This window comes from Juglans regia, chromosome 6, assembly GCF_001411555.2.
Source record: "Juglans regia cultivar Chandler chromosome 6, Walnut 2.0, whole genome shotgun sequence".
NCBI lineage: Eukaryota > Viridiplantae > Streptophyta > Magnoliopsida > Fagales > Juglandaceae > Juglans > Juglans regia.
This window is the reverse complement of record NC_049906.1, coordinates 33,944,114-33,960,452: the sequence shown is the minus strand read 5'-3', so window position 1 is coordinate 33,960,452 and position 16,339 is coordinate 33,944,114. Positions and strand designations below refer to the sequence as shown.

The 16,339-nt window shown below is 35.2% G+C and overlaps 1 protein-coding gene across 3 annotated transcripts; it reads right to left on the bottom strand.

Annotated features, from left to right (window-relative positions):
* Positions 1 to 545: 545 nt before the first annotated feature.
* LOC109021157 (30S ribosomal protein S9, mitochondrial) lies at positions 546 to 10,628 on the bottom strand. Of its 3 annotated transcripts, XM_019003728.2 has the most exons (7): positions 10,414 to 10,628; positions 7,011 to 7,969; positions 4,719 to 4,843; positions 3,860 to 4,587; positions 3,022 to 3,462; positions 1,046 to 1,126; positions 546 to 845 (listed from the first exon to the last, which is right to left on the bottom strand). In XM_019003728.2, the coding sequence occupies exons 4-7, from the start codon at positions 4,383 to 4,385 to the stop codon at positions 754 to 756; spliced, it is 1,140 nt and encodes a 379-aa protein (XP_018859273.2). In that variant the 5' UTR covers positions 4,386 to 4,587; positions 4,719 to 4,843; positions 7,011 to 7,969; positions 10,414 to 10,628; the 3' UTR covers positions 546 to 753. The 3 variants fall into 3 exon arrangements, with proteins under 3 accessions (XP_018859273.2, XP_018859272.2, XP_018859271.2); XM_019003727.2 differs by lacking the exon at positions 7,011 to 7,969 and having other exon boundaries at positions 4,719 to 4,867; XM_019003726.2 differs by lacking the exon at positions 7,011 to 7,969.
* Between the last annotated feature and the right edge of the window lie 5,711 nt (positions 10,629 to 16,339).

Below are 16,339 nucleotides of genomic sequence, written 5' to 3'. Positions count from 1 at the left end.
TTTATATTAGTTAAGATTATTTTGCCAAGCGCATTTGCATTGATTTCTCTATATGCATATACAAAGTTACATCTTTTAGAAAATAATTTTGTATATCAAAAAAAACTCACATTAGATTATACATCGTTGAACCAAATAATAATATTATTTTTTTATTTTTTTATTTTTTTTCTAAAATTATTTTTTTCTTTCGAATTTCTTTGAGTTGGTACAGAGAGAGAGAAAGAGAGCAAGGAAAAATAAATGTTTCGAGAGATGGTTTGTTTCCGTTAATGGATAGAGAGAAGGGAGAAAAAATTAATAAAATAAAATTTGAAAAGTGAACAATATATCTTCAAATTTGTAAAAATATTGTTCATAGCTATACAAATTTTTTTATATACATAATCCCAATGCATAAGGTCATATTATACAAATACGTAGATGCATAATTCAATGCTAGTGCTGCATCAAAAAGATAAAGCCAGACGTCCAATGCATTTGAAAGAGAGAGAAACAAAGATAAAAGAGCCAGCAGATGTTTCATTTATTAAAAAAAAAAAAAAGGCTAAAATGCTAAATTTCGATTGTAAAGAAAATTCTTGGAACAACCTAAGGGGGGGGAGGAACACACTCGAATTACAATCTAAAATTAAAGGAGGCACCAGGCCAAACAACAGATCTCAGAAAGTTATTGTCGTCATGCGGCAAAATTGAAGTTCCATATATAAAACAGGTCCTGCATAGAAGCAAGCTCCACATACCGGCAAATAATTATCGCTTGACCCATTGGAAGCTCTTTCTTGCTTTTGCTTTGCCTGGTTTTTTCCTTTCCACCACACGTGAGTCCCTCGTCAAGAAACCGGCTGGTAAACAAATTAAATATAGGAACAAAACTCATAACATCAAGCAACAGAAGATGTCACATTCAAAGAGACTGCAAATTCTATAAAAAGCTTGTGACTTATAAAGATGTGGTGGACCCTGGCCAGGAAAAGAGGAAAGAACTTATGATTTCAAATGAAAACTGGGATAATATGCAAATTATGGTATGTAGAGATTGTACCAGCTCTGAGTGCAGGACGCATATCTGGTTCCCAATTTTGCAAGGCCCTACTGATCCCCAATCGAACTGCTCCAACTTGGCCTGCAATCAAGTCCATCTAAGTTCTCTTCCATATTCACAAATGATTAAAGGTAATATGGCAAGTGACAAGTTCAAGCAAAATTAGAAGTAAAATTCCAACACATACTGAAGCATGGGATTGAATGCACACGACATTACCATTTACATTGCATACAAAAGAGAAGATGCTACTAGGTACAAATATAACTCTTAACATCAAATAAATAATATCAAACAAAGTCCTCAAGGAAGATGGTTAATATTCTGACCTTAAAACCAACACCATACCAAAGCATGCTGAGGCAGAAGAAGGAACACAATGGGAAGTGGAGATGGAGCAGTGATTTGTTTTATAAGTAATAAGAATTTCTATTACAAAGAGGAGAGACCTAAAGCGTAACAAATGTTGTACATAAAAAGCTGATCCCCTAAAACATTACACTAGAAAATTTATGGAATCTTTAATATCTCCAAAAGAATTGGAAACGTATCACAAAGCATTTCTGCATTTCTGCATTTCTGCTTTAGACCACTCAAACTTGGTTTGTTTGAAAAAATAAAATAAATACAAAGATGGACTAGAGCTGAGTCTCGCACAATATGAGCAATAGCAGTCAAGACAATCAACCAAGTCTTGCCAGGTAAAGAGTAAATGACAACGTAAAGATGGATTAGTGAATAAAATTTAACCAAAAAAAAGACCCATATAGCATGCAAACGTGCATATAATTATAGAGTACAGCAAGACAAAACAATTCTGCTCATGCTCAGTCAATAACTGGTTCTGAACCCCCTTTGAGGTTATTGTTCGGTTGTGTCTTTGCATGGCATGTGTCTGCAGTCCCTAACAGAAACTTGGCTTCTCTACAAGTTCTATTGTAATTTTAGATGGATAACTCCCATGAAGGTGGTGAAGCATGGTTCATAGTTAACAAGACCAAGGGCCCATCCAACCCATTTGAGTTGAGACAACCCTCATGGCTGCATGCAAATTATTCAGGGCAATAGGGAAGCTGGATAACCAATTGAGAGGTCAAGGCCAAAACCAACTATAAGTGTGGATATGAACAATTTGACATTAGAAGTGTGAACCAGAACCTTTTTTTTTTTTTTTTAATCTTTGACCAATCACCATGTCAAACTGGACATAAAGACAAAAAAGCAACTACCTCCAGGCTTCAACAAACATAGATATGTTAGTTTATAATATTATATTCGATAAAAGTAAATATAAACTCCAATTGAGAAGTACAAAAGCATCATCCACTAATCAGACATAACATCCCAGATTATTAATTGTACAGCTGTGAGGCACCTTTTAATCCTTCTCTCTTGTTTATAGTCAATCATAGCTGAATATAGGAAAAAGTTCATCAAAGAAGTATAATCTCTGTCCACTATGAACGGTAGGAGGAAGACTGGGATAGTAATATCCACTGGATAGTGGTTCAACTAGTAATATTCTTGGAACAAATGGAGTAAGAATTTCCCCAGTAGATGTATTACGTGGGACTGTCAAGCATTTGTTAACTTCCTTCTTGAATTTTTTCAGCATTTGTTAACTTCCTATATTGGGGAACATGCCTCTTTTATTTTACTAATCTATTTTTTTAAAGTAAAATTACAGTTGCTGATGAAAAATAATGAATCTGTATACACACGTCTAACGTCTAACTTTATTCTGCTTTAAGCTACAGACTGAAGCCTACTTAATACCGTATCAAAAAGAAAATAGGTTCCAAGTTTGTTATAAGAGAGAGGGAAGTTTTTTATTTTGGGGGTGGGGGGTTATGTAAAATAAAATTCTCCCTTGTTCTCATTGACCTTTTTTTTTTATCAGTAAATGGAAAAAAAAAATTAATCCCATCAAAGAAGTTAATGTACAAATACAATTTTAGCTATGAACACAGACTCACCTGATACACCACCTCCTTTCACAGTACAGCTGACATCCCAAAGGCCCAAGGTCTTTGTCTCAGAAAAAGGTCGCAGGAGAGCAGCACGATGATCAAGCATGGGAAAATAGACATCAAATTGTTTATCATTAACTACGAATTTTCCATCACCAGGTTCAATCCAGACACGGGCTATACTGCATTTCCTTCTCCCAGTTCCATAGGCTCTTCCCTTCTCGTCTACTTGTCTCACTCTTGCTCTGGCAACTTCCTCCTGCTTCTGGCGCTCAATTTCAGCTCTTGTGATTTTTCTTGTATTTTTCTCATAACGCATTTCCTCTATTTCACTTAAAGGCGGCAGTCCCTCAATCCCTGCAAAATCCTTCAGTGCAATCAAACTGTCCAGCATTTCATCAGTGATTCCAGATGCAGCAATAAGGTCACCAAATGCACGATTTGGACCTGCAATTATATACTATTGAGTCAGCAGACAACTGGAAGACTCAAGGAAAGTGACGGCTTTCACCTTGATGATAAAAGTATGTAACTAGAAACTGATGGCTTTCACCTTGATGATAAAAGTATGCAGCCAAGTACCAAGACAGTCAAAACACTCTCACTCGCACAACACTAGCTTAAGGCATGCTTGTTTATGATATTACCAATAAACAAACATACCGATCCTATGCATTCAAAATAACCACCCCGACAGAGCATTATCACAAACCAGAAGAAAAGGCAGAATCAAAAGAAGCTCAAAGAAATAGATACCCACGTATTAGTAATTCAAGATTACCAATAATAACAGTTTTTGTCTCGTACATTATATCGTATAAACGTGGTGGGGTCATTTGTTTACCTTTGAGTATAGCACTGAGCTCCTGCTCCTCCCTCTCGAGCCTCATAGCCTCCTCACGCCGGTCCCTATCCGCACCATCATCAAAACTAGAACTCTCAGCCTCAGTGTCACGGAGGTCCTCCTGCACGCCCTCCTCCTTTAGACCAAACACATCGTCCCTGCTCTCCTCCTCCACGAAGCTCCAGGGCTTATAACCCTCAGCAGTGGTCCACTCCTCCTCGGCATTCGTCTTCTCCTCGCTTGCTCTCAACCATGATTGATCGTCCTCGCTGGCGGGAGAGAGTCCGGAGTCTTGGGCGATGAATTGGTCAAGCTTACCATCACTATCGCGTGAAAGATTCCATGGAGTAGATGCGGATGGGTCGAATTTGCCATTGTTGCTATTGCTGTGATCGGAAAAGAATTTGAGGGGAGAGAAGTGAGGGTTTGGGGAAAAATGAGGGTTGGGGAGATAAGGATGGGATTTGGAGGGAATTAAAGTTAGGAGACGGAAATGTGAGGCTTTGGGGAGGAGACGAGAGAGCATCCTGATTGCTAGAAGTAGAAGCAGAGGAGATTTGCAGAAGAGGAAGCCAAGCAAGTCCAAATTGTAGAGTTTTAGGGTTTTAGAAGTTTACACGACGCCATTGTTTAGGATAGGGATGAAGTCAGGTCAGGAACATGGGGAGAGTCTTGTGTAACTACCGGGGCCCGCTTACCTCAATTGGCCCGGGCCAGATCTTTCTTCCCTAATTAAAGTGAATATGAAAGAATAAAATTAAATTACCACAACCCAGAAATATTTTCAACTCTCACTTCCGCTCTCAGAATTTGCAAAAAGTATAAATCACAAAGAATCAAATTGATAGGATAGTTATACCCCCTGAGTTCGGGCCCTTGAGCTTCAGCTTTCCACGAAGAACCAAGCACAAGTGACTCACCAATAAATTGAATGAATTGAAGACTTATTATATAGCTAGTGTTCCTCGCAGCATCACCACAGACCTGATACAACAGCCTCTATTAAATCTGGAGAAAAAGCTCTGACGTCAAAAGTGAAAGACAACATATGAGAGAATGATTTCTGAGTACTTTTAAGAAATATGAGACACTGACTAGCAAAAAAAAAAAAATATGAGAGAACGGGGAAATATTTTATAGCAAATCTGTAATACAAGGAGGGTGTTGGTTGTGGGGCCTCCTGCCCACGCTTGTGATTTGGCAGCAGACGCGACGGTGGGATGTTGGCCACATGGCATACACACCTCGCACAATGTGAAGAATACAGTGTGTGCTTACATGATAAAATAATGTGTACAGTTACAAAGCAGTGAAAAAAAAAAAAAAAAAGAGTAGTCACAAATTAAGCTAATTACAGTACCAGAAATTAAATTACATGATCACGCTAATGTCCATACAACACAAGTCTTCCAACCTCAGACATAAAAATATTACAGTCAACCAGAATTAATCAAAGCCAATAAATAACACTTAAATACATAGGGAAAATAATCACAATCTTCACTCCTCAGGCGGAGCTGGATCTCCATACATGTACCCATCCTCTACATCAAAATCTAAGCGGAACCGCAAGCGGGACCACCACCATGGGATTTTGCAAAATCTCAGTAAGTGAAACTAGGTCTAACACATCAAAATACATGTTGGTGGAAAAAGAGAAAATTATGCAAACACGAAAATGAAGAGAAATATGACTTTTGATCTTGTACACCCGAAAATCACTTTCTTTTTTTTTTTTTTTATGTTAAGGCCCTCTCCGAGCCACCTTCGGACCCACCCTTGCAGAGTAATCTCTGATCCCGTGTACCGCACCCTTAGAAGTTTTCCTACACGGAACTAGTTAAATAACTGGTTTTTCACCAGGGGGTGTGGCCCCAAAGGATTGTTTGCACCCATGAGGTGTTGATCCTTAGACCTTGAAAGGAATGATACCCCAAGACCAAGGCCTTCACCACACCCGAAAATCACATTTTCATGTATAAAACACCCATTTTATTAAGGTATGCACAACGGCCTCCCCTATGGACCATCCTCACACTCTAGCTCCCTTCGCCATACCACGGGTAACAACCATGCGTGTGACTTCGTAACATGCAATGCCTAGTTCCGCACCCGGCGTGTTCGTGGCCAAACATCCTCTAGCCTCCACTAGCAAAGAAGCAACAGCATCGACTCGATAGCATTAGCATCTCACCCGACCCCATTGTCGCCTAGTGACAACCCAAGGGACGTCGTTCAGTATTAAGCGCTCCTGAGTGACTAGAGGAGCTCCATCGAGATAATGTTTCATCTCGGCTTGGGCTCATAATACACACGCACCCACAAACATCCTTTGACACAACAGCCAACAGTTTTACAGATTTCAACTTACACACAAAAATCAGATTTTAATAACAAGATTATCAACTACTATATCAATTATAATGCAATAAAAAATGCAATTAATACGTGAGTGACATAACAGCAGCAATATTTATTATGACAAAACACAGTATTTTTTTTATAAGTAAACAAAACACAATATTTTAAATGTACATCCAATCCCAACACAATCAAACTACAACTTGTAACACCTCAATGGAAGGTCCAAACCACATGGCCTATACTCCAAAAGGACTAGTCAATGATACAATTAGAGTCTCATTGGAACCTTATAAAGAGCAAGAACTTCTCCTTCTCAAGCAATGTAGGATCTCATACACCACCTACCCTTATCATTATCATATGGGGTATCACAATCTCCCCCGTTTATATTCCAGATGTCCTTGTCGAGCCCACATTTCTGGTTGAGATAGGCTCTGATACTATTTACAACGCTCCAATAGAAGGCCCAAACCACATGTCTTATACTCCAAAATGACTAGTCAATGATACAATTGGAGGCCCATCGGAACCTTATAAAGAACAAGAACTTCTTATTCCTAAACAATGTGGAATCTCATACACCACTTACCATTATCCTTGTCATATCGAATATCACACAACGTTAATCCCAACACTTCACCTGAGCCCTCAGCCACCACATAGATTCACAGCCAACTACAATTTCAATCTCCTCGTCCACCACACATATTCACAACCAACTGCACAATTCACAATTTCATAGTTTCCAACAACAGTTATTTTCAAGGTTAGTCCGAGAATCAGTTACCACCGTGCGATGGTTGACGGCATAAAGGGGTTGATTTACGGTCTGGTGAGATGAACTTGGGGTTCAGCTTCACAGTGCTCGGTTGTTCCTCTCGGTGGCTAACTGTTTGCAAGTGGGCCAATGGTTGCTCCACTATTGCAATCTGCTGCTTCCGTCTTAACTGTTGTTGGTGGTTGGCGGTGTGCTTGTGGTGCGACCATGGCTGAGGAAAAGGTGAGAGAGGGATAGAGAGAGGGGGGAGAGGAACAGAGACAGTGGAACAAAGGTGGACCTGAGAGAGGAACAGTAAAGTAGGTAGAGAGACAGTGGTCATGCAACGTTGGACAACAAGGTGACAGTGGCGGCTAGGGTTTTTCGAAACCAAAGGCCAAGCTTTCTGAGATAGGAAAAGAGAGTGAGTGTGGTGCTCGAGCGTGAGTTGGGGTGCAGAATAAGGTGGTGTGTGTGTGTGTGTCAAAGAGCGGCGGATTGTGGCGGCGGAACGCTAACCGAGAAGATAACGGCAGCGGAGTATGGTGGCAGTGGTAGCGGCATTGGCGGTGGTAGTAGCGGCGGAGAATGATTGAGTAGGCACAGAGATGAGAGACTAGGAGGTGCTCGGCACAATGGTGCCACTACAATCGTGTCGTGGGTAAACGATGCCGACGACAAAGGCCGACGGGTTGGAGTGGTTCCCGAGAGATGAGAGAAGACAGAGAGAAATAGACAGCAAAATGGGAGGGAGGCTGTCAGGGGTTGTGCACCAAGGCAAAGAGAGAGCGAGAGAAAAGGGAAATGGGGGAGACGGCGGGGAGGGAGAGAAGAGAGAGAGAGAGAGAGAGAGGAGAGGAACTAAACTTGGGGTTTTGGATATGAGTGGCAAACCGACGCCCTTTTTAAGGAAGTGGGCTGGGCGTTTAAAGGGTCTTTGGGCCTAGGTTTCACATTAGTATTGAACATGGCCATGCCAAGCCCTGCATCTGACAGTATTGAAATAGACTTTGATATGGTAGGCATTTCAATATGCCACAAAATATATGCAAGTGATCAAAATATATATATATAGAGAAATAATAGTTGCAGTCGAGAGTGCGCAGGCGCCACGCAATCACTTTAAAAAAAGTGAATATATATAGGATCCACATTTAAAAAAATATTTTTTTAATAATAGACCCCACTCTTTTTCAAAACGACTGCTCGGCGCTTGCGCACTCCATGACCGCATGTAGCATTACTTTTATATATATATATATATAGATATATAATCATAAGTATAGAGTTATCATGGATTTTTACAGATTCTTAAAGCTTTATAAATCATTTTTTTGGTACCTTTGCAAGATGTAAAGCCCATCATTTATATACAGAACCCAACACTTATAGTCAAATACAAAAATACAAAAAGTAAGGGAGAGCGAGACAAAGAGAGGGATAGGAACATACTGAGACTAGAGAGAAAAAACTAGGGCTTCTATGACATTAACGGACGGTGGCCTAGTCACTAGCGACGATGGATCAATAGAAAAAGCTAGGGTTTCAGGGAGAGAAAGGGCAAAGTAATCTAGAGAGAGAGAGAGAGAGAGAGGAAAGTCCATCACTGTCACTGAGTGTGTAGCTCGGCTAAAGAAATCCTGAATTCAAAATGACATCGTTTTGTGACATTTAAATTATTTTTAAGTAAAACTAGTGGATCCAGGCGGATAACCGAGTCTTTTGAATAAAAACTATTGATCAAGTTCTTAGTGAATAATGTACTAGTTTGCACTGTGTTGCGATACAAACTCTTATATAATTCACTCGGTTTAGTCTATATATGCATGTTCTCGTGGACAAATTTTTGTAAAGAGAAATACTTTAGATACAAATAAATTATACGAAAGTAAACTCATAAAATGACGTAGCTTGATGTAGTATGTAAGATTGTAAAGTTATTTTTTATCATAAAATAGATCTAACAGACTATATGAAGCCATGTCATTTTATAAGTTTACTTTTATATAATTCTTTTATGTCTATAGCACTTCTCTTCTATAAAACCCAATTTGACTCATTAGCTAGAGAACAAAACACACATATAATCCAGACATGATCGATGCATATGGTATGTATGTATGATATATATATATATATAATGCATATTAGTTATAACTTATAAATATAATTGACTATATATCTTAATTAGAATAGACATTATAAATACACTAATATTCTTGTAGTAGTATTTATAGTAGCATATATAATACGGTAGTTATCAAGTACTAGCATAAATATCATATGCATAAATGTTTAGTATTCATATGCATTGTTCATAAGTAAAAAAATTTAATTGTGATTATAAGAAATAAAAAAGGTATATTTTTTTCTATTTGGAATTGGTCGTGCATTTTGAATAATAAATAAATTTGGTTGTTTTGATTTTTTGAACTTCATTTTAAAGTTGTATCTCCTTCAACAATCAAATTTAAAAACTAATGAAAGAGTTAAGTTGAGTAAGCATTTGATAGAGCTAGGGCTGAGCACCGACCAAGTCAGAGTTGGTATGCCCATCCTTCGACTTTGATTCGACCTCCGACTCCAACTCCGAGTTGTACATCCTCCGTAGGGTGTAACGGGTCCGGTTTGGTCTAGTTTTGAACAAAAATTACAACCAAACCAGTATGTACCAATTTTGCATTTTCAAAAACCGATTACACACCAATTACCCCTTAAACCGGTACTTCCGGTTCGGTCCAGTTTTCTGGTTTTAATAAAATGCAAATTTGTATTAAAAATAAAAAATAAAAACTGCTTTAAAAAAAAAATCTGTTTTATTCCAAAATCTGTTACTATTACAAAAATCTGCTTTACTAAAAAAATCCAATAACTGATTTAGAAGTGCATATGGAATTTGAAATTGGGGTCCAGTGAAATTGAGCCATAACAGTGCATAATCAAACAACAGTCCAGTGATGATTCACAAAAAACAGATATTTGGAATTGGGGTCCCTACGAGCATATTTAATGGCTGACCCTTCTTCAATAAAAACAGTCATGACACCCCATTTTTAAATAAATTAACAGATGGCAATTAAATAATTTTACAAATAATTTCATTTTGTTACAAAGGGGCAGAAAGATTAGTAGATAGCATTAATCCAATCATATATTGTTTACAAGGTTGGACCAAACAATGCAAACATTGTCACATTTCTAACGCTTTCTCACCAACCAAACATAGTCACAGTCACAGACAATGAAAAAAATTCAAGAATCATTGATAAAAATTAAAATGAACAAGCAAAGTAGCAGATTAATGAGTAATGACTGTGTAAATACTAAATAGTAAATACAAGTTACATTACAACAACAAAAAAATCATAAATAATCGTGGCTCATGCGATGACTGATGAGGGAGAGAAATGCGAGAGAGAGGGAGAGAAAGTACCGTGGGTCCGTGAGAATTGCGTGGCTGTGAGAGGGCCTGTGTGCGACGGCGATTGGTGCGAGAGGTGAGGGGAGGTGCGACGGCGAGAGTTAGGGTCTGTGTGAAGCAGTGCGACGGCGAGAGGTGAGGGGACTCAGGCTGAGGGGGCGACGGCGAGACGTGAGAGTCTATGTGACGGGCCGACGGCTGCGTGAGTGACGAGTGAGGCAGAGAGGAAGGGAACTAAAGGGACTCGCCTGGGGCTGATTTTAGGGTCTATTGGAGAGGAAACGGCGCCGTTTCCTGTGGTTTGGGCTGCTGGGCAGATGGACTTTTTGAGTCCACTGGGCTTTCTGGCCCGCTGAGCTCTTATTTTAATACCTATATAAATATATACATATTTAATACACTATATATACATACATGATACATATATATACTGTATACACACTAAAATTTATAGTATATTATACCATGATATTTATATTTGATATATACATATTAATATATATAAATATTTATCAAAATTATATATATTAATATCATAATACACTAATATATTTATCAAAATTATTACTAATACTATAATGGTAACAATTTCAAATGTATAGAAATACTAACATATTAAGTTAACTATACTATTATAAATTTATACTTATGTTATAATTTATACTTATAACTCTTATAATATATTAATATATACTAGTACTATATATTATACTATTATAGTGTTACTACAATATATAGTGATATTAATACTATATATAGACTATACAGTCATACATTAAGGAATATAATAATACATTGATACTAAAATATATATAGTTATAGTGATTTAATTATAATGATTAATATAACTAAATAATAGTACTAGTATTATACTATTAGTATAGCTATATATTAGTAATATCAGTTTAGTGAATTAGTGATGTAGTATAAGTATAACTATAGTATATATTATTATATTAGAGTCTTAGTGTTAGTATAAATATTAGTATTAGTTATAATGATTAGAATAACTATATATTAGTATTTGTTATAGTGAGTTTAATTTATTATAGCTATATCATTGATAGTGATAGCATTAGTATACTAATACTAATAGTATTAGTATTACTGTATTAGTATAGTGATATAGTATTAGACTATAATAGTATTTGTATAGTGATTTATATAGTGATTTATATATAGACTTAAAAGTATATTACGAAATTGTAATTAATATACATTATTTACTAATGTATATTAGCATTACTAATTTACTAATATACTTATCAAAAAAAATATATTGAGAATTTACTAGGCCATAAAAATTTGATAATAATATTTGAGTGATTTTCTTTCTTTTTTTGGTAAATAATATTTTAGTGATCTTATTTACAACTTTGATATATAAATTCAAATCTTTAGATATTTAGGATTTTTTTTTTCAATTTTAAACTGATTTTAAGTGATAAAAAAAATATTTGTGTGATTTATTTATTTGCATTGGAACCAATCATTATAATGATCGTATATTAAAAAATAATTTTAGTGTTTAAAAAATAAATACACTCAATCAGCATGATACATACATACATAAATAAGTTTCAATAATTAATGCTAGCTAGCTTCATCTACATATGAATAATCATAAAAACATAAAATATTATTATGTTCAAAGAGATCAAGAGTTGATGGGCTCATTTATTTTTGGAGATGAGTTGAGATTAAAGTTAAAAAGTTGAATAAAATACTTTTAGAATATATTTTTTAATATTATTTTTGTTTTAAGATTTGAAAAAATTAAATTGTTTATTTTATTTTGTATTGAAAGTTGAAAAGGTTGTAATGATTAGATGAGATGAGATGTTTTCTGAAAATAAACTAGGCCTTAATTAAAGTACTGCATGCACATGATTGCAAGCGAAGCTTTAATTAGGGAGCAAATTAAATACTGGAAATTGATGATCATATTACAAATTTACAGATCATCATCATGTCACGACTAGCTACATGTGTTTTTTAAATGTTAAGTGAAAAAAAAACCAGTCGATCCTCGTGATCTATATGTTTCTATTTTCTTTGTCGTTTTTAATGTTGATTTTAACAGTGTGTTTCTTCCAATGGAGTAGCAAAATTGAGTCAAAACTTATGGGTGAAGGTATGTCGTTGATGGTTTGAAATTAGTATATTTGATCCTTTTTTCCGCGACTACTTTTCATGGAGAAAACTCCTAAATGATAATAATTCTAATACTAGAATGACTCGTACAAGAAGATGATTGTAATGATGACCAAAATAACAAGCACATCTATATATTTAAATTGTTATTCCATATCCACAAATCTCCTTAAACGCACTTAATTGAGAAATGATATTTGTAATTTTAGAGTGTATCAGCATTTTATATTTTTTTAAAAAAAATGAATAAATTTAAGACTTACATAAAAAATTATTTTTTTAATAAGTGACCTTATTATTTTTCAAATGGAATGTGTAACATTTATACACCTAAAATTGTGGTCGAGAGAGCTCACATTGTGGTCCCCGTCAACTGATCAGTATGGCCTTTTGATCCAAGACTACTCCCTAGTCTGATAGCTAATTGCAAGAAGAACAAAATGAATATGGCCATAACTAATAATTCTATACCATACTATATGTTCGGTTGCATATGAAGTCTGGTTTGTGTGCAGGAAAAGTACAAACAGAAAGTTTGCTCGATTGTTGCTCAAGTAAAGTTTAGCCCATGAGTTTGCTCGAGGTATACTCAACAGTGAGTTCGAGCGAATATCAAACAGATTGTTCGCTCAAGATTCGCATGATGCTGAGCTCGAGCGAAGTACTAATCCTAGTGTTCGCTCGAGCAGCGCTTGACAGACCACTCAAGCTAATGTTCAATTGGCTGTTTGCTCAAGCGAAGAACCCAATTTTGCGGTTTAGGATTTCCAGCGTCGTTTTCAGTATATATATGTAATGTTTGTCCTATTATGGGTACAGTTTAGCATATCAAAGTGAATAAAGAGAGGCAAATGTGTGAGAGCATATTGTGTGTGTGTGAGAGAGAGAGAAAAAAAAAGTTTTAGAGAGTGAGAGTTGAGATTATGTGAGTAGAGTGGTACTCTTGTTACTCACTGTGTATGATTGTAATCTCTTCTGAAATAAAATCTTCTGCAGCTCTGTGGACGTAAGCACATTGCTGAACCATATTAATTTTGTGTCGTGTGATTGTTTGTTTTTATTTGTTTGTCATTGTTGGTTTCACAACGTTATAATCATAAAAGTAAGAAAAATACTTTATCTACAAAGAGATTCCACAAAAATAAATTAACAAATTGATGTGAGTTGATGTAGTACATTACATCGTAAAATTACTTTTATTGTAAAATAGATATAATATATCATATAAAACCATGTCAATTTATAATTTATTTTTGTAGAATTTATTTTTAGATTCTTTTAAAGACTATATTTCCTGAATATATTTGTCATCATAAATAAGATGTTAACATAATCATGGCGTTAACATTCCTCACAATATCATAAGATAAAGAAAAATGCTTTCTCGAAAAAACTGGGGAAGTATCTAGAAAAATATTGTAATTGCATCAAGAGGGGAAAATGATATAGCTGGTGCACGCTATATAGGGCTCATTTAGATGTTGAGAAATCATCTCATCTTAATATTTAAATATCATTCAAATATAAAAAAAAAAATTTAATTTCAAATTTTCAAAACAAAAATAATATTAAAAAATTTTATTCTAATAATATTTTAACTTTATAATATTTTTATTCAACTTTTTCTCTCTCATTTCTCAAAATTTAATAAAATATATATTCATAAATTTCCCATATAATCTAATATCATCTCCACATTCAAACGAGAAGCTAGTTCAAGCATAATAGTGACCAGACCTGAGAACACAATCCCTTCCATTAAAGTGGAACTGATGGTAATTCATATGGTCTGAATTTTGTATATTTGAACCATCTCATTTGTGCACATATTACTTTTTGGAGACCATCTTTAGAATCTTACGATGCATTGGATCATGACATTTTTTACTCAGTTCATATTGGTCTCTAGTGTTTTGTAATATTACTTTTTTTACTCTTTCTTGTTCTGATTCTTCTTTATAATCATGTTCACTTTCGATGAAAAGGAAAATTTAAAAACACTTTTTCCAATTTATATTTTGTGCTTTCCATCTCCTCTCAACCTATAGCTAGCGATCATATAATAAACAAGAATATTTTTATGTTGATGTTATTGGTCTTGTTCTTTAATTGATTTTATACGTAATAACAGTTTATTTTTAAATGGTTATATTCATTGCACATCCAAAAAATACACATAGAGCCTGTTTAGATATAAGTATATCTCAGTATATCTCAGTATATCTGTTAATAGTAGTAAAATAAAAGTTGAATTATTTATTATATTTTGTGTGAAAATTTAGAAAATTTATTTTAAAATTTGAAAAAGTTGAATTGTTTATTATATTTTGTGTGAGAATTTGAGAAAATTGTAATGATGAGATGAGTTGAGGTGGGTTGAGATGGGTTACGAATACAAACGAGACCTTAAGATATTTTGTTGAATTTTGGAAAAAAATAGAGAAAAAATATTGAATAAAAATATTATAAAGTTATAAATTTTTTAATACTATTTTTGTTTTAAAATTTAAAATTTAAAGTATTATGTTTTTTGTGTTTTGTTTGAGAGTTTGAGAAAATTGTAATGGTTAGGTAAATGATTAGATAAAAAAAATTGAGTATTTAAAATTGAAAAGTGTTGTATTTGAGTGATATTTGAAAATAAAATATATGAAAATATCTAAAAATACTTAAAAATAGTTGTGTTGTCAAACAGACCCATGCAAACCATGAATGAACACCCCAAACACAATATCACCAAGAATACAACGTGAGAGGATAGGGTTATCCCACTATATTGTTGAGGCCAAAAAATGTATCAACAGGTTGGCTATGTCTATAAAAAGAGAGGGTCTCCGGGCCGGACGTGGAGTTTAAGTTGAATCTACACCATTCAATTAGACATGACCACATTGCTTCTCAAATTTTATTACCATAGACACAATTGCAACGAATAAAACGATATGCAGAGCAACATAGTCATAGTCACACAGCTGAAACCCGTCTCCACCATGGAGATTTCTCTCAAGCTCTCTCGCTCTCCTCAAGCCTGTCAGCCTTTCAATGAGACTACAAATTTATTAAGACAAACCCAAATCACCTAGACAGTTGAAAAAAACCAAATGACCAGGAGGAGAATGGATGTCATTCTCCCAATCTACCCATATAATACCACTCGTTCACTCTCTTCACAAACCAAAACACAAATACCCAGCCACCCAATAATAAAGCCTCAATAATCGCCCACAACAAATCCAACTCTATCTGATGAATTTCATTTCTTCTGGCTTAATTTCTCAGAAAGCGAGAAGAGAGAGAGAGAGACTTTGCTAAGGAGAGAGAGATCGACAGAAAATTGAGGTTGAAGAGAGAGAGAGAGAGAGAGAGAGAGAGAGAGAGAGAGAGATTGCTTAGAGTTAGGAGAAAGAGAGCTTGAGAAAGAGACAGTTTGCCGAGGAGAGAGAGAGCTTGCAAAGAAAGATAGAGAGAGTTTGCTGAGCGAGGAGACAGAATTTAGTAAAAGTGAGAAGAAGGAGAGAGCGACAGGAAAAAAATTGTTAGCATCTGACTGGTTTTAGGGTAAATTTATGAAATCACTTACTTGTCTATCTCTGATTTAAGGGTGTAAATCTACATTTACACCTCATCTGATTTTAAGCTTTTCTCCTATAAAAATGATTCATCGTTCTCTGAACAAAAAGTTGCATGACCCTCACAATAGCAAGTGAAAGGAGATGAGGCCATTGAAGAAAGGATGGTATTGCCTAGAAAAACCATATCAAAAGTAAAGGCTATTTCCATACAG